The sequence below is a fragment of the Danio rerio genome, chromosome 6 (assembly GCF_052040795.2).
Source record: "Danio rerio strain M-AB ecotype USA chromosome 6, GRCz13ab, whole genome shotgun sequence".
Taxonomy (NCBI): domain Eukaryota; kingdom Metazoa; phylum Chordata; class Actinopteri; order Cypriniformes; family Danionidae; genus Danio; species Danio rerio.
The window spans coordinates 31,716,841-31,744,514 of record NC_141026.1 but is presented as its reverse complement, the minus strand read 5'-3'; the positions used below and the strand labels follow the sequence as shown (position 1 = coordinate 31,744,514).

Sequence of the window (27,674 nt, the reverse complement as noted above, 5' to 3'; positions counted from 1 at the left end):
AGTCAGCATAATCTTAAATGCTTGAATGTATTTAATATTTAGATATTTTTTAAGCGTATGAACATTTATATGCATTTATATGTGTATAATATCATCTTTACATAAAATGACAAAAAAACGGATTACCTCTTGTGTGAGCTGTTTCTAATGCAGCGTCTATGGGGCTGAGAATAAATTTGACGTTATTCTCTTCTCTGGTTGCCATCGTCAATCTCACACAATTTATTTCCTTTTTCTGAAAGTCTTTATAACGACATTCTTGAGTTTTTCTTTTTTTATTTCAGCAGATAGGATTGTAAAAAAAAATTTTGTTGTACTCTTACATTCACTGCACTCTAAGTTTTCTCAATCATGATGACTTCCGCTACTGAGATACCTGGAAATGTAAAAAGGGTTTTTTCAACCTATTAACAATATTAGATTTTAAAAAGGCCTACAAAAAGAGTTCACTGTAATTTTTTGTTCACAAATTTTTTTTCATAAATCCATATTTTTGCAATTAATCTCTTCTATTCTCAATGAAAAAAACATGATTTCTAAAAATTACCAAAAACCCTACAAAATAAAAAAACGAAGTGTCAAAATTAGAAAAAAAATGAAAATATTAGCAAATAAACTCATTATATATATATATATATATATATATATATATATATATATATATATATATATATATATATATATATATATATATATATATATATTACTGGAGTTTTCAGTCTCATCTCACGAGAAAGTGTAAGTATTTTACGTTTTGCCAGTTCAGTACGAAATTGGTCGTACGAAATTGTACAATTTTAAAAAGGGGGCGTGGCACCAAACCCCACCCTTAAACCAACCTGTCATTGGGGGATAAGCAAATCGTACTAATTTGTACGAATCAGATCGTACGAATTCATACGAATTAGCCACTAAATCAAAAAGTTACAAATTGCCATGAGATTGTGTTGGAGTTTTTGGTCTGTCCAGACTGGAGTATTATAAAATATTTGTGTTTCATATATTGTGACATTTGGACATCTTTAGGCTGACAGCTTTCGTCTTCATGAACTATACAGCGCACCAGCAGATATCAGAGACAACCATCTGTTACTTTTACTGAAATTAAGCATAATTTCTACCCATACTCCAAGCATTGACTACCTTTTTTAAAATAATAAAAAATTCTGTTCTGATCTCAAGCTTAAGCAAATATTTGAGGAAGACCAGAGACCTTGTTTTTATGTCATCATATACTGTAGACTGCAAAGTATTTTACAGTAAAAGACAAGACACTGAAGTATTTTGATACAAAATGTGAAGCCATTTTCCTACATCCTATCAAATACAAATGACTATTTTGTATTTGCAGAACTTATCTGAAATACATGTATCATAAATACTGCCAATTCCTGATTAGTAATATGCATTTTCTAATTTTCTAATACATGGGTTTAGAATAGGCACGGATGGAGGGGATGTATCCCCACCAATATCCACCAATTACTGAAACAATTCCTTAAATTTATACTCAAAAGAATCTCCTCATCCACCACCAGTGTGCAGCATCCACCTTGATGACCATTTTCCACCAGACTGCACTCCACACACCAGCTGATTGTTGGAGAGGAGACTGAGTGATGAAGCCAATTATGATTTGGGGGTGGTTAGGAGGCCATGATGGACAGAGGCCAGTGGGCAAATTTGGGCAGGAAGCCAAAGTTAAACCCCTACTCATTTTCAAATTACATCCTGGGATTTTTAACAGCCACATAGAATCAGGAACTCGGTTTAACATCTCATCCGAAAGACAGCACTGACAGAGCCGTATAGAGTCCGCTTCACTATACTGGGGCGTTAGGACCCACACAGACCGCAGGTTGAGCATCCCCTGTTGGTCTACAAACACCACTTCCAACAGCAACCTTGCTTTCCCATGTGATCTCCCATCCAGATACTGATCAGGCGCAGCCCTGATTAGCTTCAGTGGGTGACCAAGTGAGAGTTGCAGTAAGCTAGTTGCCGAATGTCCCTACTAATAGCTTGATTGACTTCAAAAGAAAATAATGCTCCGTCAACACTTACTAACCTACTACTTAAAGGGTTAAAGTCAAACTAGCTATGAGTTCAATATAATACTTATAACCAAGGCTGTGCAATTAATTGAAATTCAGTTTCGATTTTGGCCTCCATGATTATGAAAAATAATAATCGGAATTAAAACAGTTCAATTGTGTTACACACCTCTCTAAACTTCTCTTCATTCATACCTCCTCAAAGCCAGATTGCAGTAAAATCATGTAAATTAGCTTTTGCAGTATGGGACGTCAGTCGTTAATTGTTATGGGTATTATTAACTGTTTATATTTTTAAGTAATTTATTCATGTTTTTTAAAGCTCAATGCGCAATGCATGAGCTTTAGGGATGTATTTCCCCACCAATATCAAGAGCAAATCTACACCCTTGTTTTAATATTTGTAAAATATGCCACATATCTTAACAAACCAAAAAGCAAGGAAAAGCTTATTTATTCAGATTTCTGTTTGTACACTGCAAATTGCTGTAAAATGCACAATTTTATTTGGCGGTAATACTGTCAAATGTGTAAGTGCACTTTAAATTGCCAATTAAGTTTTAGCTGTAGTTTTATAGTACAGTTGTAAGTGCACTTGTAAATCGTTAACAGTACTAGTTCAAAATTGCCAGTAATAATGTAAATTTTACAGCATTTTTACTGTGTAATTTGGCTTTTCCCTGTTGTGTCCAAATGATCTCTTCAATGTATTTGAAACTATGAAAATGCCACAGGTGAACAATTGTGGACTTTATTGAACAATCCAAACAATATGAGTCACAAGTATGTTTGAACAAATTTTGTATGAAGATTCCCACATTTGCCATGATTATGTGTTTCTAAACAATATATGGATCAGAAATCCATTTAAAAAAATTATAACAAACAAGTGGGCAAATTTGTATAGTAGCTACAGATTGATATTTTTTTTGCAAAAAATAAAATAAAAATAAAAACGTACCACATGACCTTCAGTTCCATGAAAAACAGAACCCGCTAAAGATCCATAAAAATTGCAAAATGTCAACTGACTAACCTCCGAGTTTAGTGCACATTCTGAAAAAGGCATATTTGAGAAAGGTGAGGTAAAAGCATCCACTTTCACAACTAATATTGGAAACAAAAAGAGATCAGGAAGAAAAATCGAGAAAATAAAGAGGAAAAAGGGTATGAATAGTCATTTAAAGTAAGAAAGAGAAGGAGAGAAAGAGTGAGAGGACCTCGGATGGATACAAAGACACTGAACTCCCAACATAACAGGTAGTGCACAATAGAAAGAAACATGACAGGGTACAATCTACAACGTCATGTGCAACATCCAGTTGAAAAGAATTAAGATGAACAAGCTCCACCTCAGCCTGAGCGAGAACATGATGTAAAATGTTTAAACTTTAATTCAGCCCTAAACTTCACACTCAAGCTCAAGGCATTATAAAACCTTTAAAAAGTTACTTGCCGAGAACACATTCAGGTTTTATCTGAAAAATAAAGGGTTTGAATGATGAAGGCAGAGCCAGGTTTGTCCGATATGTCATAAAGCTTGAGATTTGGTAAAACTGAGCACCAGTACATACACGTATCTGAGATCGTTTTATGTATGACCCTGCATATTCTTCTGAACTGCGCAGTAAGTCATTACATATTGCTTAGGTACAGGATAACAAATAGGTTTACATTCTTTAAGACTGGATGATTTTAAAGCATCACAGCCTTTAAACTGTAACATGAGCAAAGTAAAGCACTTGAACATGATTATGTGATATCAATGCATTTTCAGGTCAGCTATCATAGACTGACTGAAAGTTGTTATTGAATCTTAAATTGAATGTGATCATATTGCAAATATAAAAGTCTTTTAAAGGATTGGAAAATAATGGCATGTGCACGGATCAAATCCGATTTTTAGAATAAATATCTAATAGCAAAACCATGGACAACAGTCCAATAGTTCAGTAGACATGACTGTAAAAAAGTTTTTTTGTATGTGAATTTGTCAGATTATGCTACAGATTGATGGCAGTTATATCAAAAATCCTCTAAATATGAAAAAAAAAAATTATGTTTGGGTTTTCAAATACACATGAAATGAACTCTAATGAGTACAATAGTAACATTAAAGCCATGCCAATAAATGAAGCTCAGTGTTCTTCAATTATAATCAAAAACACTAAAGGGATATTCACCCAAACATTAATAAACATCTGTATGTGGCATTATTTTCTTCTTCAGCAGAACATTAACAACTTTTTTTTTTAGCCGACACTGATCCTTGGTGAAAAATAAAAATTTAACAGCTACTAGAGCTTTGAGAGTCCGAATAAAATACACAGTCAAAACTAACTCATACCCGTGGCTCCTGATATAGAGTCAAGGAGTCCATTTGAAGCAAAATGACTAGTCTTGGCAAGCTTTTTTTATTTCACTTTAAATTCACAACCTCAGCAAAACAGTCCTGAGCACATTCACCTCAGTCTGTAGTTTGAGCTTCCTACAGTGGCCATGGATTCATAAAAATGGATCATTTCATATCATAAGATGCCAATGTACCGTCAGAAGACATGTACCATTTTTTTTTTTTTTTTTTGCCTGTATACATAATTTATAAATATATCTTTCTTTTTTATTTCCAAGTCCATTGACTTGAATTTTATAAATCACCAAGGACCAAGAACAAATCTTTAGGATTCCACCAAAGAAAAGAGTATCCTACGTTACCTCTTTAATGACCTATTAGTCTAAGTACTGTAAATTAACAGCAAGTTTTAATTTTGGGTGTACTGTCCATTTAAAGTTCTCTTCTGCCTAAAGTTATAAAAACTGGACAAACATTTGCTGTTGGGGAGAAGACACTTGAAATATACTGTAAATTCAAATAAAGAATCAGTCCATGATGACACAATACGGACCGATCTGAATGCCAGCAAACTAAGACCAACCAAATAATGGCTATTATCTAATATTTTACCATACATGCCTGCAATAACAATGCTTTAGGTTTTTAAAAACCTTATTTGAAATCCATTCTGTTTTTTCAGACATTAAATTAATTACAATTTAAGTACATTCTGCTGAAATGGCAGTAATATTTGCAAATGCAGGCACACGTTATATTTAAAAAAAAATGTATGTATTGAAAATACTGGCACAGGAGCTTAAAGTATTTAAAGAGAAATATAACAAATAATCTGAGAATATATTAGGAAAATAATCTGCATACCTAAAATTGCACGCACCCCACTGTACCTTTAAAGCAGACGCAAGACGAACGGATAAACAAAAGTCAGACAGACAACACACACAAACACACATGCACACGGTTTCCCGCTGGAGCGCTGCTGTGGTTTGCGCCTCTGAGCGGGTTTTGGCAGGGACTGTGAGGTTCCTCTCTCCTTCTCACAGGTGTAAATGCTTTCCTAGTTTCCAGCAGTGTCAGTAGAGCTTCACACACACCTCTCTGGCCGAAAGGCTGTGCATATGGTTGTGAAGGTCTAGGTTTAGCAGCTTGACAGGCGCCGGTAAAAGTACATGTAGCCCAAGTCTTTAGGAGGCCTCTCTGACAAACATACTTTATGGTCATTGTAAATCAGCCATCTAGGAGAGTTGAAAAAAAAAATGAAAATCAAATTTTGAGTTGAATGTATTTACACTTATTTACATATTTATATTAATCGTTATTTACTACATTTGTTGTTCTTTCCCCATTTAAAATGCTTTTATTGCGACATTATTAAACATTTTTTTTAAATGACATTTATTTAAATTTTTTACATTTATAGTCATTCTTTCTAAAATTATATTCATCTTTTTGGATTCAAAAACATACATTATTTAGAGAAATAATTAATTTTTTTCTTAAATTAACTTTTAATTTCATTATTGTTTATATAATGTAATTTACAATTTAATGTTACATGTTACATGTTTTGTGGTCCTTGCCTACTTGGGCACATGGGCTTTATTCACCCCAAAGAGAATCCTATACACTGTCTCTATCCATATATATTACTATTCACCAATTAAAAATGGACACAGTGGTCAACAGATTTAATTTAGAATCGCCTAGCTTCAAACTATTTTCTACCTCTGAGCTTGCTGTAGACAGGCAATTCCAACATCACATTTCAAAATGACAAAAAAAGAAGTTCTGATCAACAATAATAATGATGAATGTTTATTATTTTCTTTCATATAACAGTTCTGTCTGGTTCTCGATTCTGATTGGCTGATATCCATGTTATATTCTGCAATAACAGCACTCGTACCACATCTTCACTGTTGTGTTTTATTCCCCTACATAGAGAGACAGCAGATCAATAACCTCACTAAAGTTTGACAAATACTGCAGCTGTTGGGCAACATATTGTATTGTTTAGATTGCAACTATCTACTTCCGGGGAAGAGCGGTTCCAGAAATTAGGTAAGACAAAAACAACAGGGTGAACAACAGGGTGAGAATGTGTTAAAATACGAAAACGTGGTAAAAGTAAGATGAGGGCTTTTCTTTTTTCTGGACGGCTTTTGTAAACCGTCGGTTGGGTTTAGGGAAAGTAAGTGGGCGAGCGTCAATCTGTAAAATTGGCTGGGTTTAGGGAAGGAGGAGGGTCAATCATTCAGTTATTCAGTCTGTCGACAGCGGCCTCTGGTGGGTTTAAGCGAGAACAGCACGGGCGCGAATGTCACTCGCAAGAGACATTTTAGAGCGGATTCGCGAAAACAAAAACTGCAAAAAAAAAAACGTACCTCCCGGGATGTATTTTGCGGTCTCTAGAAACGTCCACGGGACTACGTTTTCAGAATGAGCCTGGGTTGGATACTAACACCTAAAAAAATTCCATTTTGATTTAATTAGTTTTTTCTTTGCTACTTCATGGCAGTTCTGTTTTATATCATCTGAATGTTGTTTTTAGTGTCCCTGTTACAATTTAGTTATGGATTTAAATATAGAGCATTATTAATTAATAACTACACTCTCACTACACTAACGAATATTAAGAACATTTCAACTTTTGAAAAACATTTTTATTTATACATTTTCTAGCATACATCTTCACTTGCTGTTGACAGGCACAAATCACATGTTGTTTTAAATTGTTTTCTGCAATCAATCTGTCCGAAATCTGAATGTAACCAATAACAGCCTGATTGCAAATAAAAAACACACATTGTAATCAGCATACCTGCCCTCTTTTTTGATATGACACACATAATGGCCAGACATTGTGGATGTTCCCATGTGACTGATGAAAGCAAACAGTTCGTAACCTTGGAGAAAGAAAAGAAACCAACATCAGAAATTAAATATGTTTCCACACAATGGCTTTTCTTGTTTTTGTTATATTTAGGAATTCAATAGTTATAACAAAAAAAAGCTGCAGTAGTTTTCTAGATGAAGCAACTTTTTAGTATGAATAATTCACACCAGGGTAGGGTTGCACCAGCTGTTCGTAAGTTCTTTCTTAAACTACAATGTAAAGTCCACACTAGGGGCTTAGTAACTATTAGCTAGTTCGTAACTAAATTTGTTCTCACTTTGGTTGCACCATATGTTCTTAGGGCAAACCATAGTTAGTAGGTCGTAAGCTTCCCGTAAAGTCATGTGTGGTCGCATTGCATGAAGTAATGTACAATAAGAAGCATTTACATCATCAAACTGCTTTAAAATTCTGCAACTAATGCATCTATATATAACTTTCTTATGCAAATTAAATGATAAATGACATTTTTATAGTACATCACATAACAGTCAGTCACTAATAACAGATGATTCACATATACGTATGCATCGTGAGCTGTGAATGCTTGCGAAATACACAGGAAGTTATCAAAACATTAAATTTTTTTATATCCTACAAGTAGGCCAAAGAAAAAAGAGCAGGGAGAATAACTCAGTCATGAAGAAATTCTCATTTTAATTGATGGATACAGTTAACACAAAACACTCCTTGAAAGAAAATAAACTCTTTGTTCACAAACAGAAACAAAAGTGAGATTTGGGAGGATAGGAAGGCTGTGAGTAAAGGGAGATCAGGGAGCTCCTCAATGAAAATAATCTCGCTGTCATCTCTTTTCTGCCGTTATTCATGGGGGGGACCGTAAATATTTAGTTGAAATGTAGCGTTATGTTTGAACTACTGTAAGTTCAGTGGTGCAACACAAAAATACTTAGTAGTGCGTAAATTGTAACTTAGTGTCCCTTTAAGTGACAACTAGCCTATGTTTTAACTTGTGCACTGCTGGTGCAACTGACCCCAATGTCCTAGAAAAAAAAGACAATCTGGGTCACTTGAGCAAATGTGATAAAAACAGCGTTTAGGGATAGCTGACCTAAAATATAAAATAATGTCATAATTCTCCTTCAAGTTGTTTTATACTGTTTTTTCTTCTGTTTGATGCAAAAGACTACATTTTAAAGAATGTCTGAAACCTGTAGTCAATGATTTTTTTTTCCTACTATTGAAGTCAGTGGCTCAGTTAAATGGTAAACGTTCATCTTTGGGTGAACTGTTCCTTTAAAGGGATGGTCTGTCAACATTTATTCAATATTGTTTCAAATCTTTAAATCAAGCTCTGCAACCATTAATTTCCATGGTATTTGTTTTTCCTACTAAGAAAGTCAATGGTTACAGGTTTCCAGCATTATTCAAAATATCTTCTTTTGTTCAACTGAAGAAAGAAACTCATAAAGGTTTGGAACCAGTTGATTTTAGCCCCTTTCACACAGTGATACCGGTAAATTTCCGTAAAATTTCCGGAATGACTTTACCGGTAAATTTAAAATAGCGCTGATCACAGGCATAGACATTACAGAATTTTCCGGAAAAGACCATTCACACATTCATTCCAAAATACTGGTGAATTATGACATTGTTAACCAGAAATGTCATAACCAGCTAACCAGGTAAATGTGTCTAGAAAAAAATTCAAAGGCTTTTATTTTCAGAAACCGTGTGGACGTGAATGCATCTGAATGTTCTGATTGGCTGAAGCAGATGTCACACGTCAGCGCATTCTAGATATGAACGCGCTCTTTCCGGCAATCTTCCTTCTGCGTTCACTTAGCGCATCATTCTAGCAAATTATCGGTAATGTTACAACTTCTCTTTCTAGACAATAGCCAATTTCCCGGTATTTTCACAAAGGGCCTGTTTACACTTACAGACCTTTCCGGCAAAATTGCCGGTAATTTTCCAGAGAGGTCTGTATGTGTGAAAGGGTATATTGACTAAATAGTTTGTAATCATTCATTTTTGGGTGAACTATGCCTTTAAGGCAATATTTGAATGTGAATTACGAAAACAATGCTGTAAAAAACATTTGTGAAGTAACTACAAGATTATATGCGCACAGACGTGTGGTGTTTCTTTACAAAGTGGCATCACCATCTACTGGCCTGGCATGCATGATACAGCATTTTTAGTCACGGGTATCATTTTGACCATTGTTGTGTGTGTAAAAAGTGTAATAATGAAATACATTTTTAGGTTGCTGTGTAAACATAACTTCCATTTAAGTTGTTTCAAATGTTAGTACAAGCTAATTTTGCAACTTGGAAACATAGCTAATATGTAAAAACACCGTCAGTATATGTTTGCGGAATTCAGCATTCAGTGAGCACTTACGGCCGGGTCCGTCTCTGACTCGAGGGCTAGACAGATCCTGATCTGGAGACAGTGAGGAGTCAGTGTGGGCGTTGGCGTTTGAGAAGCTGTTATCATTCGGCTCTGTGTCTGCTGTGTCTGACATAGCTTCACTTTCATCCTCACAGTCTGGGTGTGTGAAAATCCAGTCAAGAGCTCGTTCCAAGTTGTTGTTCTGTTACCAGATAAGAAGAAGAAGAAAACCACATTTAAAGACTCTCATCAAGACTAAATATGGAATCATTATACTGTACTTCATTGTTACCACTGCATCTAAAAAAACAGTATTAGTGCTAGAGTGGTTGAGAACTTTATAAACGGTCCATTATTTATAATTTATTAACAGCCTAACTGGACAAAAAAGCATGTCAAGCGGTAATTTTACAAAAAAACATACTGAACACCAAAATTATATCCTCAGGCAAAGAGCCGTTTTTTAAATTGCTCAGACCAGTCAAAAGTCTTTGATTTAACTGAGGTCATTCTAGCGTGGTCAAAAGACCCATTTAGGCATAGGCACTAATCTGAAATAGCGCCGTGATTCACTGCAAATGCCAGCACTGAAAGCAAATGTGGCCTGACGCCCTCGTCTTTTCTTGGACAAATGTGAACGACGATGGTTGAAGACGTGCACTTGTTACTGCGCTATTATTGGCTGCTTGAGAGGCTATTTTTAAACACACACATGAACAGACATGAAAAACACAAATGCTTGACTTAAAAAACTATGTAAAAAATATTCAAAAGGAAGCAGGTTATACTTTTAAAAAGACTTTTCAAGAAGATCTGAAAGGTTAGACAGAGTATACAGTTCAAGAATATACATATATCTTCACTATATATAAACATATATATATATATATATATATATATATATATATAGTGCTCAGCATAATTGAATAAACACCATTTTAAAAATATATTTAATATTTTTGTCAATTTCTCAGTGAATATAAGCAATGTATTTTGGTGCATTTAAACAAAACAGATTTATTAAACAGACATATTTATTAAAATAATATTTTTGCCACCAATCATATTTAGAATTCAAGCAAAATATTGCTAAACAAAAGTACAACCTACGAAAAATTTCAACTAAATTTTTCCATTTTTTTGCTTCCCTTGATTTTTCCTCTTTTTTAAATTTGTATTTAATATTTTTCTATGACATAAATTTGGCTGTACTCATTTTTGAACCATTATCGTAAGTTAATTTGTTAAGCTGCAGATTTGGCTTCAGTACTGATTATTCTATAGCATATCCATAAATATAATATTGTATAGCTACCTAATAAAAATATGAATATAAAAGATAGATTTGTGAGGGGTGTAATTATATATGCTGAGTATATATACCTCTATTTAGGTCAAAATATATTCATGTGGGTCAAAGAAGTTAAATTTACAGAAGTGATATTATACACATAAACATTGAATATGACTATCTAAAGAAATGTTAGTGTTTGTGTGAATAAAATCTCAAAATCTAGGTAAAATAGTGCTCCAACTTCATTCAGATAAACGCCTATTCTGACCTGTAGTTAAAATAAATAAGAATACAATAGCAAACAAACAAACACAGTAAAAAATGTTTTTAAATATCTAATCATATGGATCTTGTTCTAAATATGAATGATTTTTTATATACTGTAAACTATTCAGTAATTCACTGTTAAATTGAATTTTATTGTACTATTTTAATATGCAGTTCATCAGGATTTTTGTTTAAAAGACAGCAAAAGAACAACATTTAATTATCATTGTTTTCTAATATTATGAATATCGTTACTGTCACTTTAAATCAATGCATTGTGCTTAAAAACTATATTCAGCCAACACAAGTACATTTTGATTGAATAACAGAACAAAATCCAAATCAAGAGCTTAAAGTTAATGTAAATCACATTTACTGTAGAAGTGTATGAACTTATAAACATCAATTATTATATGAAGGTATAGCCAAGTAGGCAATACTCAAATATTAGCCAAGTAGTTAAACAGACAAGATAGCTTTTCCTGTCTCACATACTTTGTCAATGATCAACAACCGACAAAACTGACCCTGACATGCTGGGACATGTTCAGCATCTGTATAACATGACAGTGTGATAATTATATTCCTCCATATAAATCAAGTCTAAATATGTCCAGCGTGTAACAGTGGCCCAAAAAAGTATTTGACGAATTATAAAAATGCTGCTGTTTAGTGCTGTGTGTGTGGGCTTGCATTCCTTGTACTTTATGCAGTACTGTGTTTATTGCATTCTTAAATTTCAACATGGTTTAAAAGAGCTTATAATTCCCATGTGGGGGGAAAAAGAATAGGTAACCAAGGCGTGCGACAGTAAGCTACAGCAAGTGAATGGTTAGATGCACTAGGTAGACGCCACCTTTCGCTTTTTGTTTTTCCTCTAATAAGGGAGCATATTTAGTGGCGTCAAATATGCTGAAAATAGTTTCTCTTTCACATTTTTATTTTTAATTAGCAAGCTTAGAGGGGTCTTGGGTTCTAGATTATTGTGGTTTTTGGTTTTGTTCAATTCTTTGCTTTGGCGCCACTAGTTTCTTTTTTCTTTTTCTTTTGCAACATTGTAAATAGCTTACGCACATTTGATGGCTTTGTTATTATTAACATCACAGTCACACATGCACCATGACCAATTTAGTTTATTCATTTCAACTATCACATGTATTTGGACTTGTGGGAGAAACCGGACCACTCAGAGAAAAACCCACGCGAACACAGGGAGAACATGCAAACTCCACACAGAAACGGCAACTAACCCAGCCGGGGCTCAAACTAGCAACCTTCTTCTTGTGAGGTGATCGTGCTTTCCACTGCGCCACCGTGACACTCAATTGTGTATATATCTATATATACTTTTAACAGTAATCATCCCTCCATAAACATTTTTATTTTATCTTTATTCGTAAATGGAAACGTCAGTCCAGTTTTATCATAGTTTTTGTCATTTAAAAAGTAAACTTTTTAAATTACAACAGAATCAGTGAAAGAATGTGGTTGACCTAGAATATGGCAAAAAATATTCATCAACTAAATGAACAAGCCACTTCAGAACAGTCCGAGCCACAAAAATTCATAATGCAGCACAGAGTAAGCACAAGTGTAGTTTATTCTAATGCACTGACATCAGGCATTTTTATGTGTGGCTTCAGTGTCCAGGTTATTTTTCTGGGCCACTGCATACATGAAGGAGAAGAAGCAGGACACCTACTGAGGCTTTGAGGGCCTGGATTGTGTGATGCCTGGGAAAGCCCATAGAGGTGAGGATGGAGATGCTCTCCTCTGGAGGCTGGTTGTCCAGTGCACTGGTTGTAGGAAGACTCGGACTGGGCAGATCTGATTCCATGTAAGTGGGAACAGCCAGAGGCTCAGCAAAATCTGTTGTTGATTTAACAAGAGACATAAAAACAAGAGTTGTATCACAGATCAGTAGGTCATTCTACAGCTAAATGTGGTTTAAACAGTGGACTCTATGCACAGCTAGAGTTTTAAAGCCAACGATAAACTTCTGGTGAAAGCTTAATGTGACTATTTTCAATTTCACAAGGTTGTTTTACAGCATCAATGTTGTAATGTAATTACAGTTAAATATACTTAAGCATTCATCTAGTTGTTTAAGCGTAAAACGAGATGAAAGATTGTTGTAACCACCAGCACCGTCAGTAGCAACAGGCTAGTGCAGAAATTACATTGTAAATAATGGGGATAAAATCAACTGTCATATTTTAAAGACATAGTGGGGGAAATGGATATTAATGCAGTGATTCTTATCTGTTCTGAGACCCACTTCATATTGTATATCTAACAGCCAGTAAACGATCTTAAACGTGACAATTTTGTAATGAAAAGACCGTTCACCGGAAGCCCTTGGAAATGAAAAGTCAGTGTGCATTTAGCCCATTGGTTTCATCATTTACATATGTGACAATTGCATTCAACATCGCAATGAACTTCAGTTACATTTAGATTATGGCAAAAAAACTAAATTATTAGTGATAATATTAATGTAATAATATGATTTTTGTTATTATTCAAATATTTTTACATATTACATTTTTTTACAGTATTCTCTATGATATTTTTCTTCTGTAAAAAGTCTTATTTTAGTTTGGCTGGAAGAATAAATAAATAAATGAAAATATAAGATCATTATATATATATATATATATATATATATATATATATATATATATATATATATATATATATATATATATATATATATCCTTAACATTTTATGAACAAACCGCAAATTAACTAATTAATCTAGATAATCATTTACAGTGAAATAAAATAATCTCAATACTTTAATTGGTTTACATTTTCTTTATCTTTATTTTTTATATTTATGAATTACAAAGCTTATTTATTTATGTTAGTGTTTTCTGCTGCTAATGTGTTTCCATTTAATTTATGTAAATTTTATTTACTTACTTTTGTTTTTTTTTTTTTTAATTCTTGCTGAGTGTCGCTGAGTGTAACCTAATTTCATTCTGCTTTACATCTACTGTGATGTTCAGTTTGACAAAATAAAGCAAACTCATAATGGCAAAGACAAAATAAATTATTGTTAGAAATTAGTTATTAAAAATATTAATAATTGTCAAAAAAATATTCTCCTCATTAAACAGAAATAAATTTTTACGAGAGTTCTTTGACTGTATAAAGCAGGGGTCACCAATCTCTGTCCTGGTGGGCCGGTGTCCCTGCAGGGTTTAGCTCCAACTTGCCTCAACACACCTGCCTGGATGTTTCAAGTATACCTAGTAAGACCTTGATTAGCTTGTTCAGGTGTGTTTGATTAGGGTTGGAGCTACAATCTGCAGGACACAGGCCCTCCAGGAACAAGTTTGGTGACCACTGGTATAAAGCATCAAGCTATTTTTTAAATGTTTTTTGCAGGTATAAATCATTTGACTCTTGCATTTAAATGTGGTTGCCACTTTTTACAGTGTGTGTATGGCCATAGTTATGACATCTAATATATCAGAACACAAACAACTCAGACAATTGATAGAGGGCTGCGATTCTGACAAACTATAGCATGGTCATTCAACCATTTATTCAGAATAAATTATTCATTTGGAAACAAAGCAAGTGAATATTTTATACACGGATCACTGATGCACTGGCTCACTCAATTTGTTCAAAAACATTTCATTTTGGAAGGAAGTACTGCAGTGTTGCTCTGAGACACACAAAAGCTCTGTCATTGGCAAAACAGAAAAATAAAACGACAATATTGTGTCCCAAATGTAACTCGCTCTTCTCTGTTAAAATGTTTTAAATTTAATACTGCCACTCTTGCTCATGTTACATAACTTGACAATATCATCTAAAACCCATACTGGGAATTTGTCGCTTTCATAGCATAAATTACAGGGCAATTCTAGCTGCCTTCATATGCTTCATCACACAGTGAATGCTTTTGGACTTGAAGAACATGCTTCTGGAAAAGTATTTTGTGTTTAAGCAACAATTACGGTATTACCGCAGACAATAAATACTGCAAATCTCTAGATGGAACAGAGTACATTACGTAGTGCTGTACAACCAAAGTACCTCGACTTCATACTGAGTCTAGGATGTGGATTTATTCACCAAATGTGCAAAGAGGATGAAAAATCACACTGGCTGCTCTTAAGATTACACAGATAAACCGGAAATTCAAATGAACAAGAGCCATGTAATCCATTCCCTATAGTCTGAATCTAATCCTTTAATGTTCAAGATCAAATGCTGTCCTCACACATATAAAAACATCACATAACACCACCATGTTTGACCACTAGCTACAACAAACTGACCTTCACAGATAAACACATTTTTAGAAAAGGATTAAAGGTGCCATGAAATATAAAAATGGCTCATTTTACTAAAATAACTGTTAATTTAATTACTGCACTTAAATCTTTCTAAGGATGCAGAGCTTTATTCAGAGAAAGTTTGATGTTTTAGCATGAAGTAAATCCAGTTTGCACACACTAGACCAGGGGTTCCCAAACATTTCAGCCTGCGACCTCAAAATAACAATGTCAGTTACTCACGACCCCCATTTTTCTCGAAGCTAGTTATAAATATACAAACGTTGCATAGAAAAGGCATATGTATATAAACCTGAGCATATTGACAACACATAAATGCAACAGTCTAATAACCATATATATATTTTTTTATAATTATTTATTCATTTAATTTAATTTAATATTAACCTCAAATATCGTATTTTAATGTATTAGAGTGCCATAAAGGTTGTCAGAAAGTTTAACCTGGCCCCGTTACATCAATCTGCTGCAGCTGACACTATTGCTGTGTTGCTATTCCAATGGAAAAAAAAAAAAATTGAAAGGCTGATAATTTTTTTATTTGTATGTTGTTGTTTCTTTAATGTAACTTTTATCTGTCATTTGTGGGTTATGAATAAAATATGATTATTCTAAGAGTTTAATAACATTTCTTTGAGTTTTGAAAATCACCAAGTGACACCTTGCCATTGTCCCATGACCCACCAGGGGGTCTTGACCCCCACTTTGAAAACCATTGCACTAGACACTGACTTTTTATCAATCACCAAGGACCATGATTTCACTTAAAATATTCTTAAATGTACAATTATGCAAAAAAAGTTACATATATATATACAAATAATTTGGGAAAAATATACCTCTAAAATACCATATAAAATGTGTGTTAATTGGATCTGGGTAGGTCACTCAGCCTTTCTCCAATCCCCGGTGGCTCAGTGCTTGTTGTGGATATTTAAAATTGAACTAAAACAAACGATTTTGACTGGCTAAGAATGATATTGAAAATTCAGAAATGTGCTTCAACTGGCATACTAGGAGCCATGGAAAGTTTAAAATAAATAAAATAATAAACAAAAGCAATTTGCGAATAAGCCTGTATATCTCTGCTGTTTTATAGTTAAGACACTAGAGACTTAGAGATGTTTTTATATGACCTTTTTGTATTTAGTAATTGCTTCTACTACTACTACTAATGATAATAATATTCAGTAATAATATTATTATTCAGTTATATTAAAAATTATTTTAAAAAATATTACTTTCAGAAAGCATTTCATAAAAGCGACAGTAACAAATTTATAAAGATGTAAATTTAAATGATTGCTTCCTTTCTTTAAAAATGTCAAATCGGATATTTATTAATTAATCCTGAAAAAAACTACTTAAATATTCAATATTGGATCAAATAATTTGTTTAATTTAAATAAATTATACATATAATAAAAATCACTTAAGTAGACTCATTTTCAAGTAACCTACTAATAATAAGCCTTGAGAAATAAATTAGCATTCATTTAACACTGAATAATGGAGTAATAGCCACAAATAATGCTTTTTAAGATTTGCAATTAACAGGAAAAATGTTTTTAAATTTAAAAAATTATATAATATTTTTAATTTTAAAAAGTCATTTTAAATTGCACATACTGCATTTCTGATTAAATAAACACAGCGATCTTGAGAGAAATTTTAAAAACACCTTAATAATTCACATACAACACAACAAAACAGTATGTATCACAATGCACTTTTATGAATTAGTCATACCAAACAAACAAAACTATTTGAAGTATGAATATACTTCTACTTTTTACATACACAACTAGAAGTTAGGATTTATGTTTTCCTAAGACCAGTCATATTTCACCTCCACAGTTCTCAAGAATTAATGCAAGACTAAAAAAGATCTGTGTATAACGCACCCCATATTAATAACCACTGTCAGTGGCGACTGTATAGGAGGAGGGCCAGCTGTAGCTGTAAAGCCACACAACTCTAGGAGATGTGAAGCTAATGGTGTTTGGCCCACTAGAGACTCTGCTTCTGTGTATGTCTGAGTCTGTTTGGGATCTCAGGTGGCTGCTTAACTGGGCCAGGAAAGAAAGGAAAGCAGAATTCCCAGCTCGCAGGTGACGCTAAAGTGCGAGGACCGTGTTTACTAGCCTGAAGCGCAATAATAAACAAGGGTGCCAAGCAAGAGACTTGAAAAACAACCCTGTGTAAAGTTGATTCAGCTCAGCGTGAGCATTCTAAGTGTGATGACATAAACGCTTAAATCCAAATTGCATTTGGATTAAAGGGATAGTTCGCTCAAAAATGAAAAAATATCTTTCCATTCAATAATTTTTTATGTGCATTTTGAAATATTGCATTAAATATGCTAAATAGAAAGGCCAAGATGTGCATGCATTTTGAAATATATGTGCACAATTGAGTAAGAACTGTTTATAAGATAAGAAAAAATGTGCATAATCTATGACAAAAACAGGAATCAATCCCAGAATTATAAAAACAGATCATGTGATAACAAATATAGTCAAAATTGCACGGCATTACAGCACAAACCAGCGGAGCGAACACATTGTAAAATATCTGAAATGTTGTTTTTGTCATTCCTGTCAAAGTCTGTGATTAAAGTTGTGGAGTATTATTACCTCTCAGAAAGTCTCTTTATCAGCTGGGGCACAAGTCTTAAGTTACATAAGAATAATTTGTTATTTTGTTATATATAACTTTGTTATTTAATGCCAGTTTATCAGGAGGTGACGATTTTGTTCTCTTTGACTTCTTGGGTGGAAAAAGTGCTTCATTTTCAATTTTTTTATACAATATTCTAGTTTTGTGCATAAATCTAATTTGCATATTTGGATGAAAATATCACTATTTACTCATCTTAAACTTATTCCATGACTGTTTAAGTTTATTTCTTTTGTTAAACATAAAGGAAGACATACTTAAGAAAGTTGGAAAAAAAAGTCATTGACTTCAATAGATTTTTCTTGTTTCTACTGTCATTGGCTGCATTTTTCTTCAGAATATATTGTTCAGAACCGAAGCACTGAAGTGATGTGAGTAAATAATTAGCAGATATTAATTTTTGGATGAACTTTTATTACCTTTACTTACAAATACTTTGGAGTCAATGAAAGTATGCAATTCTAAATGTTTTTTGAGATAATGGACAGCAAATATTACACTAGACTTTTGCAGTTTATATAATTTGAATGCAGAAATGTTACAATACGTTTCTGTTCAGGGTGACGCAGTGGTGCAGTACGTAGTGCTGTCACCTCACAGCAAGAAGGTCGCTGGTTCGAGTCTTGGATGGGTCAGTTGGAGAGTTTGCATGTTTTCCCTGCATTCCGGTGGGTTTCGTCCGGGTGCTCCGGTTTCCCCCACAAGTCCAAAGACTGTCCTGCAGTACAGGTGAATGGGGTAAGCTAAAACTGTCTATAGTGTATGTGTGTGAATAAGAGTGCATGGGTGCTTCCCAGTGATGGGTTGCAGCTGGAAGGGCATCCGCTGCTTAAAACATATAGTGGATAAATTGGCAGTTCATTCCCTTGTGGCGACCCCAGATTAATAAATAGACTAAGCCGAAAAAGAAAATGAAAAAATGAATGTTTCTGTTAAACAGGTCTATAATAAAAGGTCAGGTCTTTTCTGAAAAAAAAATGCAATTAACTATTTATTTTTACATAGTTGAGATTATAAACTTGAACTTTTATTTAAAGGGGTGGTCCAGGGTCTATTTTTTTCATTTTTTTTTTTTCATATATCATACTTTAATTATATACAGCTTCTCGGCTAACATGAAAACGACTTCCTAGTTCCTCTGAAAGGTCCGCCCTCAAGAGGGTCTGATTGGTCCGCTATCATAATGTGCTGTGATTTGCAGATCGGCTACACGTCACCAGGAAAAGTGTCACACCTCTAATATAAATATGAATACAAATATTTGTAGCTAAATTGTTAACAGAGCCAAACGGCATTTCCTGTTGTTTACATCCTTGCTACAACATACCATTAACGCTAGAAACAGTGCATGTAATAAATACATTTTAACAAATAAAAATACTCACAGGTTGTGGCTCACAATCCACAGCTTTTTCTATTATGGTTGAAGCTGCTCCTTTTTTGAGAAATTTTTTGCCGCATCCAGCACTGAACTCGGAAAGATTCTTGAAGCTGCCCTTTGTCAAATGCAAGCTATTTCTTTTTTTTTAATTCTCTGAAACATAATTAAAATTAAATTGTAAGCACTTCTCTCTGTGTTGTGTCCACTGGAAGCCCAAATACAGAAATTCTCTGCTGTAACATTATAGCGCCTCTGGCCACGACCCTTTGCTGAGTGGTGTGTACGTGTGTGTTGAATGCGCGAAACCTGAGAAGCTTGTGATCTCATTAAAGCGCATGTATTTTTTGTAGTCTCCAAACTTTGTTCACAGTAGGCTTTGCTAAACTATCTCTGTAAAAGCCAATGTCTCCCTTTGCATTGAACTTTGAGCATATTACATTCAGAGATGTTGTTCACACAGCTACACTACACATCAACTAAAGTTTAAAATATGATTTTGTAGTGGACCACTGCTTTAAGGGAGGAGAAAATTCTTGTTATCAATGTGAAAAACTTTAAATCAAACTGTATTTCTTATTTATTTAGTTTTTTGCAAAATTGTCTAATATTAGGGTGAGATTAAAATTATGCCATTTTCAAACAGAAAAGTTTGCATACATTTTGATCATTCATGTATCTGACAATATTTTGGGGTCTTAAAGTTGGTTAAAAATAATAATAATAAATTAGGTTTAATTTAAAAGTTTTTAAAGTGCACTTTGTTATGTATCCTAGCTCATAGGCATACGTGAGTAGCCAACAAACAAAACAACAATGGTGGACTATACAGCAGTCAATCAGTTATGCTCAAGATACTGAGCTACATTCTGGCCTGGCATACATAATACAGCTTTTTTTTTGTAGTTTTCACAAATGAATAATCCTCTACACAACCGTACATGAAACTTTAGCACACAACTTTTGCATCTTTATTACATTATTATTCTAAAACGCATGGTATTGTCGATAGTAAACATCCACCTTAACCTGATACAAAAGACATTGGCAAACAAAGTTGTTTTTACAGTTTTTTGATGTACAAAAGAGTACTTAGAGCTTCAAATGCTTACAGTTGAATCACTGAGGTCACATGGAATGTTTTGGTTGCTTTTCTGGACTTTGAATGTTTCGGGACCTTTGCTTTCAATGCATGGCAAAGGAACCCTATTTCATTTAAAATATCTTCATTTGTGCTCCAAAGAAGAACTAAGGTCTCAGAGAATTGAAACAACATCAGAGCAAGTAATAATTACAATTTTTATTTTTGGGCGAACCTATAAGCACTCCTAAATACATAGACATAAAAACTATAAATGCAATATTTAGCCAAGTGCTTGATTTCGGCTGTTGTTTTGGATAGTGATTTTCAATGCATTATCTGTGGTCACAGCAAAATCATTTTGGAGACACCTTAGCAAATACTGAAGTGATGCTAGATTGTTTTGAAAAATTGTCAACTTGAAGGCTCTATATGCAAAGGACAGCAAGTTCATCCGAGTTAAAATTTCTAAAATGTCTACAATGAAAGTCTTCCTTTCAAGGCAGCATATAATTAGGTGACACTGTCTTCTGCTCAATTACTCTTTCCCTCTCACTTCAGCACTGCACTTCCTACAAAAATGACTAATAAGATAGCATACATTTATTTCTGTCTCGGTTGTATATTTTGATAATACAAATAGTGACTACCATTATTGTTGTTGTTGTTATTAAGGTAAAACACTGTAGTTAAAAGCGAAAAAATACAAATAAAAAAAGTTTGAATAATTTAGGATTCCAAATTCCCATTTTTCCCATGTTTTAATGTGAAAATTTGATATTATTTAATAGAAAATGCACTAACATGCATATGTTTCTAGCAACAGAACATTAGATAAATTACATATAAAATTCTTGATTTGATCTTAATATATATATATGCTCATTGACCACTTTATTAGGTACACCTGTCCAACTGCTCGTTAACATAAATTTCTAATCAGCCAATCACATGACATCAACTGACTTGTTAATGCGGGAGGTCAGAACAGAATGCCCAGACTAGTTCGAGCTTATAGAAAAGGATCAGTCACTTGAATAACTTCTCATTACAACCGAGGTATGTAGAAGAACATCTCTAAATACACAATCTGTTAAACCTTGAGGCGGATGAGCTACAGCAGCAGCAGGTGCCACTACTGTCAGCTAAGAACAGGTAATTGAGACAACAATTCGCACAGGCTCACCATAATTGAACACAATAGAGCACCTTTGGGATGTGGTGGAACGGGAGATTTGAATCATGGATGTGCAGCAACTATGTGATGATATCATGTCAATAAGGATCAAAATCTTGAAGAATATTTCCAGTACCTTTTTGAATCTATGCTACAAAGGATTAAGGCAGTTCTGAAGGCAAAAGGGGGACCAACCCGGTACCAGAAAGGTGTACCTAATAAAGTGCCGGTAAGTGTATATATATATATATACAGCAGGGAAAATAAGCATTGAACTCGTTAACATTTTTCTGTGGTCTCGTTGGTCACCACAGTAGAATGAACTTATCCAGATTATGTTTTACGAAACGATGCCCTTCCAGCCCAAGTGTGCCGCAAGCCTACGTTTGAGTGAAGGTTTCGGCCGTTAGATCGCCCCCTGGGGGCTGGCTGCAGTACAAGTCATAAAGCCCGCCTCCTCCGTGTTAATGAAGGAGACTTGAGCCCAAATAAAAAAAAATATTACACTTGCAATAAAATGTCCAGAAAGATAGTTCTGGTCGATTAAGGCACTGGTTATTGTGCTGAAATAGGTGCAGATCTTCATTTTTGTAAACAGTTTGATTTAGCAGTAATTTAATGCTGGGCGTGTCATCGTGATTGACAGTTTCTCAAAGCAGCGCGTCTGAGCTTCGGCAGGAGACTGAAGTGTTATTATTCGATTTCTGTGTTATTTTACCATGACAAAATGAGTTCAGCAGTAAACTATAGTTTCTGACATACATGATCCTGGTGGAACACTGTTTATTCGCTAAGTTCAGGGCTTTTTTCGGGCTTTATTAGTTTGCTGATACACGCCTAGCCACCCAGATAGCAAAACACAGTTCCGGCTAGATTCTCGCCTGCCGGAGACTTATCTCTTAGAGCTCAGACTGACTAATGTTACCTCTGCTGGACCTACTTCGGAAGCCTGGACTCACTGCCCGATTCCAGTCCGACTCAATCGAGCCAGATGCGGCGGCCGAGCGAGCCGGCGCTGCCGCATGCGAGCCGGAATCAGCCCGCGACGCCGCGAGTAAGTTGTGCGCTGCGGCCTGGAGCTGGCGCGATTGAATATATAAAACCCTCATATTTGTTAACGTTATTACATCCATTTGTGTTGATATGACAGCAAACGCATGCTGAGAAGTTCGGGGGGCGTAGTTGATTTTACATAAAGCGTTTGATTGGAAGCTCGACTCTGCTCATTTTCGCGGCTCCTCCTCTGGCTCCATCAGACAGTCCTTCTGCGCATGTCTGGCTCCAATTTCAGCAGTCTTTTGCGACAGTTTGTGCCCGTCAAGCAGGCGTTTTGCCCTCAAGGCGTTCAATGGGAAAAAGGGCTGTCGCGTCGTCCATATTTTTTACAGTCATTGTTCCAGCCACAACCCAGTACTGGGAAACACCCATACTCTCGGATTCACACACATACACTATGGTCAATTTAGCTTGTTCAATTCACCTACAGAACATGTCTTTGAACTGAGGGGAAAGCCAGAGCACCCGGAGGAAACCCACACGAAAACTGGAAGAACATGCAAACTCTACACAAAAACGCCAACTGATCCAGCCGGGGCTGGAACCAGTGACCTTCTTGCTGCGCACCGACAGTGATAATCACTGAGCCACCATGCCACCCCAGAAAAAGTATTGAACACATGAAAAAGGGAGGTGTAGAAAAGCAGTGATAGCCCAGACAGCAGCAGAAATCTCTGAGCAGTTATTCAGCAACCATCTACCCTTCCTCATTGTAAATAAATGTTAGCTGCTTCAGTTCAGGATGATAAGGATGAAGCAAGAAGGAAAATCTTTTAAAAAAAATGTTTTTTTAAATTGTGCATTGTAATTGAATTATACAAACAAAAAAGCTATAAAGTGTGACAAAAGAAACACTTCAAAGTGTTTTTCAGATATAAAAAAACGTTTTCAGATATAAAAAAAAGCCCAACATTTCTAAACTAACAGGTGCATGAAAAAACTTAGTACAGTGTCTCTCTATAAGTAATGTTCAAATATGGAATAAGCTAAGAATATAAAAAGATATGCCTTTGTTCAAAACATGTCGGTTCAGTCAAGATACGCTGTCCTACCTGGCTCCTCCATGTGTGCTATTATCCAGTTAAAGGCCATCTCTGCTCCCATATTCCCAGTATAGTACACAGCCTTCCGACAGGCTTCCAAAGGAAAGCCCATCTCTGCCAGCTGCATCACAGATGATTCATCTATTTCTGGAGCTGAAGAACAATTAAAGATTCAAATTAACAACTCAAAAACTCATAACTAACATTGCAGATGCTGATTATGTTTAAAGTCAATTATTGTAGAACCTAACTGACTCTTTTAAGAGATCCTTTTAATATTGTTCATGGAATAGGTATGTAGCACATTCATACAATTTACACGTATGTAATGAATTCTGCATATTTAAAGAGTGATACTTACATTCCAAAGAGTTGTTTGTTGAACTGTCTGTATGCAAAAACAAGAACGAATTAGTACTAAGGAAAAGGGAAGGTTAAATATGCTATTTTGTTTCCATATTACATTACATCTGTGTAAGGTGAGCAACTTAAAAAGTAATTCATCACTAATTACATGATTTAAATTATATATCAATTACTTTTCTAATTACGTTGTCTGAAAAGCAACAAAGTTGTGCAATAAGGAATTTAATAACTTGACTTAATACTAAATGCTAAATAAATTGACTCAACACTATGCTTTACTTAAGCATTTGCAATTGACTTGATAAATGTAGTGTTCTTGAGTTTATAAGTAAATATATTTGTATAACCAAATAGTACAATTCCTCTGCTTTCTGAATCACTTTATATAGAAATGTTGAAGTTTAGTGTATTTAAGCAAGTTTATTGTACTAATTATTTTAACTGTAATTTAAAATACTTAAAAATAAAACGTAATCTTATTATTATTGTTTTTATTTTACATTCTGACATTTGGATTCAGTAATTTTGTGCTGTTTTTAAAAAGAAATTTCTTACCAAGGCTGCCTTTTTGATTAATGTCAATTTTGCGTTGTTGTTATATTTACTCTGAATATATATTTTTCTATTTAAAATGTATTGATTTAAAGTCTATTCAATATTTATGTTCTTTATTTTTTTATTCTTCTATTTTAAGGTTTTTTTAAGTACAACAGAAAAAACAAGCAATATTGTCTCAGAGTATACACAATTTGCAGGTAAATATAGGAATTGCCCTACATGAGGGTTCAGCTGTTGGGGATACAAAATGTAGTGTTACACAGTATGTAGACATCAAAAAGTCCTATAAGGTAGTGTGCCGGTCAGTTTCCATGAAAGATGCTGGATTTGGATAGAACACATTTCAGGTCTAAGTATCCAAGAAAGAGTTCCCAGGTAGCACAACATTTTTTTTGTGGGAAATGGACCTGATAAATCTGAGCCTTTCCAAGTGGATAACGGAGGCCATATCCATTAACCAGGTTCGAAAAGAAGGAGGTAAAGGAGATTTCCAGTTTTTTAGTATTAGCCCCCTGGCCACAGTCAAGCCTAGAGTAAGAGCTTGTTGCAGATGTTGGTGAAGGAGTGTTATGAAACACCAAAAATAGCAAGCTGTGTGTCTGGTTGGAGGGAAATATTATAGGCCTTGGAGTAAAAATCAGAAATGTTTGTCCAAAAACTGAACAAATCAAGGCAAAACCAAAACAAAAGAGCTGTGGTGTCCTCTGTAATTTGACACTTGTCACACATACTGTAGGTGAAATAGAGGGAAAATTTTTGTGTAATTTGGTTTTGGTATAGTGCTGACGACGCATAACTTTGAACTTAGAACTGGTGCCTACTGTTTACTGAACAGGACTGTACTGTAGTCAGACACTTATACCATAGTTCTCTGATATGTCAGTTCCAAGTTCATCCTCCCAAGCCAGTTTACATTTCTCATTAGACGTTGAGGCAAAGGTGTTAAACAATTCAACAAAATTTGAAATAAGATGAATAGACTGGGGAGCGTTCAAGAAGACATAAAAAACTCATGTTTATCACGCATACATTCAAAATTTTAGATTTCACATAGTAACTTACTTGCAAATAAAAAAAGTGAATGGGGTAAATTAAACTTTTCTCTCAACTGACTAAATGAAAGGCAAATCTCTTATGTTATTTATTAATCATATTTAAAACACACATTTTTGCCAACATTCTGCCATATTGCCAAGTCTTTACTTGCATATTTGATAGATTTAATATATCCTTACTGAATGAAATTGCTTCTTTTTTTCAGCTCAAAACGTAACCAAAGCACAGGCTTCAAGTCTACAGGTTCTCACCTCGGGTGTCTTCAGGAATGACAATGGGAGGTGTAAGATCAGGCAATTCCTCTTCTCCAGCCTGTAGACCTGTGGCTCTAAGGCGATTCAGATCCAAGAAATCAGGTACATCTACTGACATATCTGTAACAAAAAAAAAACACAAGAAAAGAAAAAGAGAGCATGAAATAGTAAAATAACTAGATGTGAAATGTGGCTCCAGTTTCCTCCACAGTCCAAAGACATGCACTATGGGTGAATTAAATAAGCTCAATTAACTGCAGTGTATGTGTGTAAAAGAGTGTGTATGGGTGTTTCCCAGTGATGGGTTGCGGCTGGAATAGCTTTCGCTGCGTAAAACATATGCTGGATAAGTTGGCAGTTCATTCCACTGTGGTGACCCCTAATTAATAAATATCTAAGCCGAAAAGAAAATGAATGAATGAATGAATGTGAAATCAGGTCTCTAATCTCCAGATTTGTCATGTTCAAAAGCAGTGTTAGACTACCCTCTGCTGGACAACAGAAGAGCTTCTGCTGAGCAAACCACACCTTGCAAACTGATATTATTTTGATGCAAGCAATCACGACCATTGCTCAACATGCATAACATGTGATGGTGTGAATTGCACAAGACAAGGCATGTGATAGGCTGACACAGCTGACAAATGACAACATGACATATCAATAAATCTGCTTCAACAGGAGCCAGAATCACATGGAATCAAACATCTACTGATCCAACATTTTGTGCATACATGAGTATAACAAAGTGTAGATTTAACTACAACTAGGGTGCAAATTACAGGGGGTTTGTTGGGAGTTGACCTCCCTTATTAAAGTTTAATTCCCTCTAAGGACTCAAAAGATGTATAAAAGAACAGCTCTTTAAATAGTGATAAACTGATTTTGCTCTGCTCTATACCTATAATAATAATATTTATATAAATATTTAATTCAAATAACAGATACTATAAATATACCTTTGACCACCCCTGCAATGGTTCATATCATTGTGAATACATAATCACCCCAGGCAGCCTATGCGAGAAAATGTTCATTCAGCAGTCTGAAACTGCTGGATTTAGAGCACCAATAGACACCATAAGTGTTCACAAGTAGGCATGCAGGGTATAAGATTCTGACAGTATGATAACCTTGGCTAAAAATATCACGGTTTCATGGTATTGTAATTACTGCTCTAAAATATGCTCTTTTTAAATGTATAGGTTAAAAAAAACTACTTTTCCCCCTATTAAACACAATATATTTTATTTTAGGATATACTTATACAATTTTTGAACAGTAAACATGTTAGACTAAAGAATTTAAATGAATTGACTTCAGCTGTCTTCATTATTTACAAAAACAGATTTCTTTACAACTTGAAAAGGCCTCGTGATAAGTAGATCTTTCTTTTCTTTGGATATAAAGTAAGCCTCTGCACTGTGTAGGTCCATAGCATGCTTGGATGGTAGTTTATAAGCTAAACAAAACTAAATAAAATAG

The 27,674-nt window shown here is 34.5% G+C and overlaps 1 protein-coding gene and 1 long non-coding RNA gene across 5 annotated transcripts in view; one reads left to right on the top strand and one right to left on the bottom strand.

Moving 5' to 3' along the window:
* Positions 1–707: 707 nt before the first annotated feature.
* LOC147836378 (uncharacterized) lies at positions 708–3,893 on the top strand. The gene is made up of 2 exons (XR_015493765.1): positions 708–1,459; positions 1,841–3,893. It is a non-coding gene; the product is annotated as an uncharacterized LOC147836378 (long non-coding RNA).
* usp13 (ubiquitin specific peptidase 13) overlaps positions 2,790–27,674 on the bottom strand; it is a 58,163-nt gene continuing 33,278 nt past the window's right edge. For 3 of the 4 annotated variants that reach the window (XM_087255657.1, XM_087255658.1, XM_087255659.1), the window contains exons 15-21: positions 26,187–26,309; positions 24,317–24,343; positions 23,965–24,108; positions 12,928–13,094; positions 9,674–9,866; positions 7,232–7,316; positions 2,790–5,645 (exon numbers count right to left, since the gene is read on the bottom strand). In XM_087255657.1, coding sequence (XP_087111783.1) covers positions 5,549–5,645; positions 7,232–7,316; positions 9,674–9,866; positions 12,928–13,094; positions 23,965–24,108; positions 24,317–24,343; positions 26,187–26,309 — 836 coding nt within the window. In that variant the 3' untranslated portion in view covers positions 2,790–5,548. 4 annotated transcript variants of the gene reach the window in all.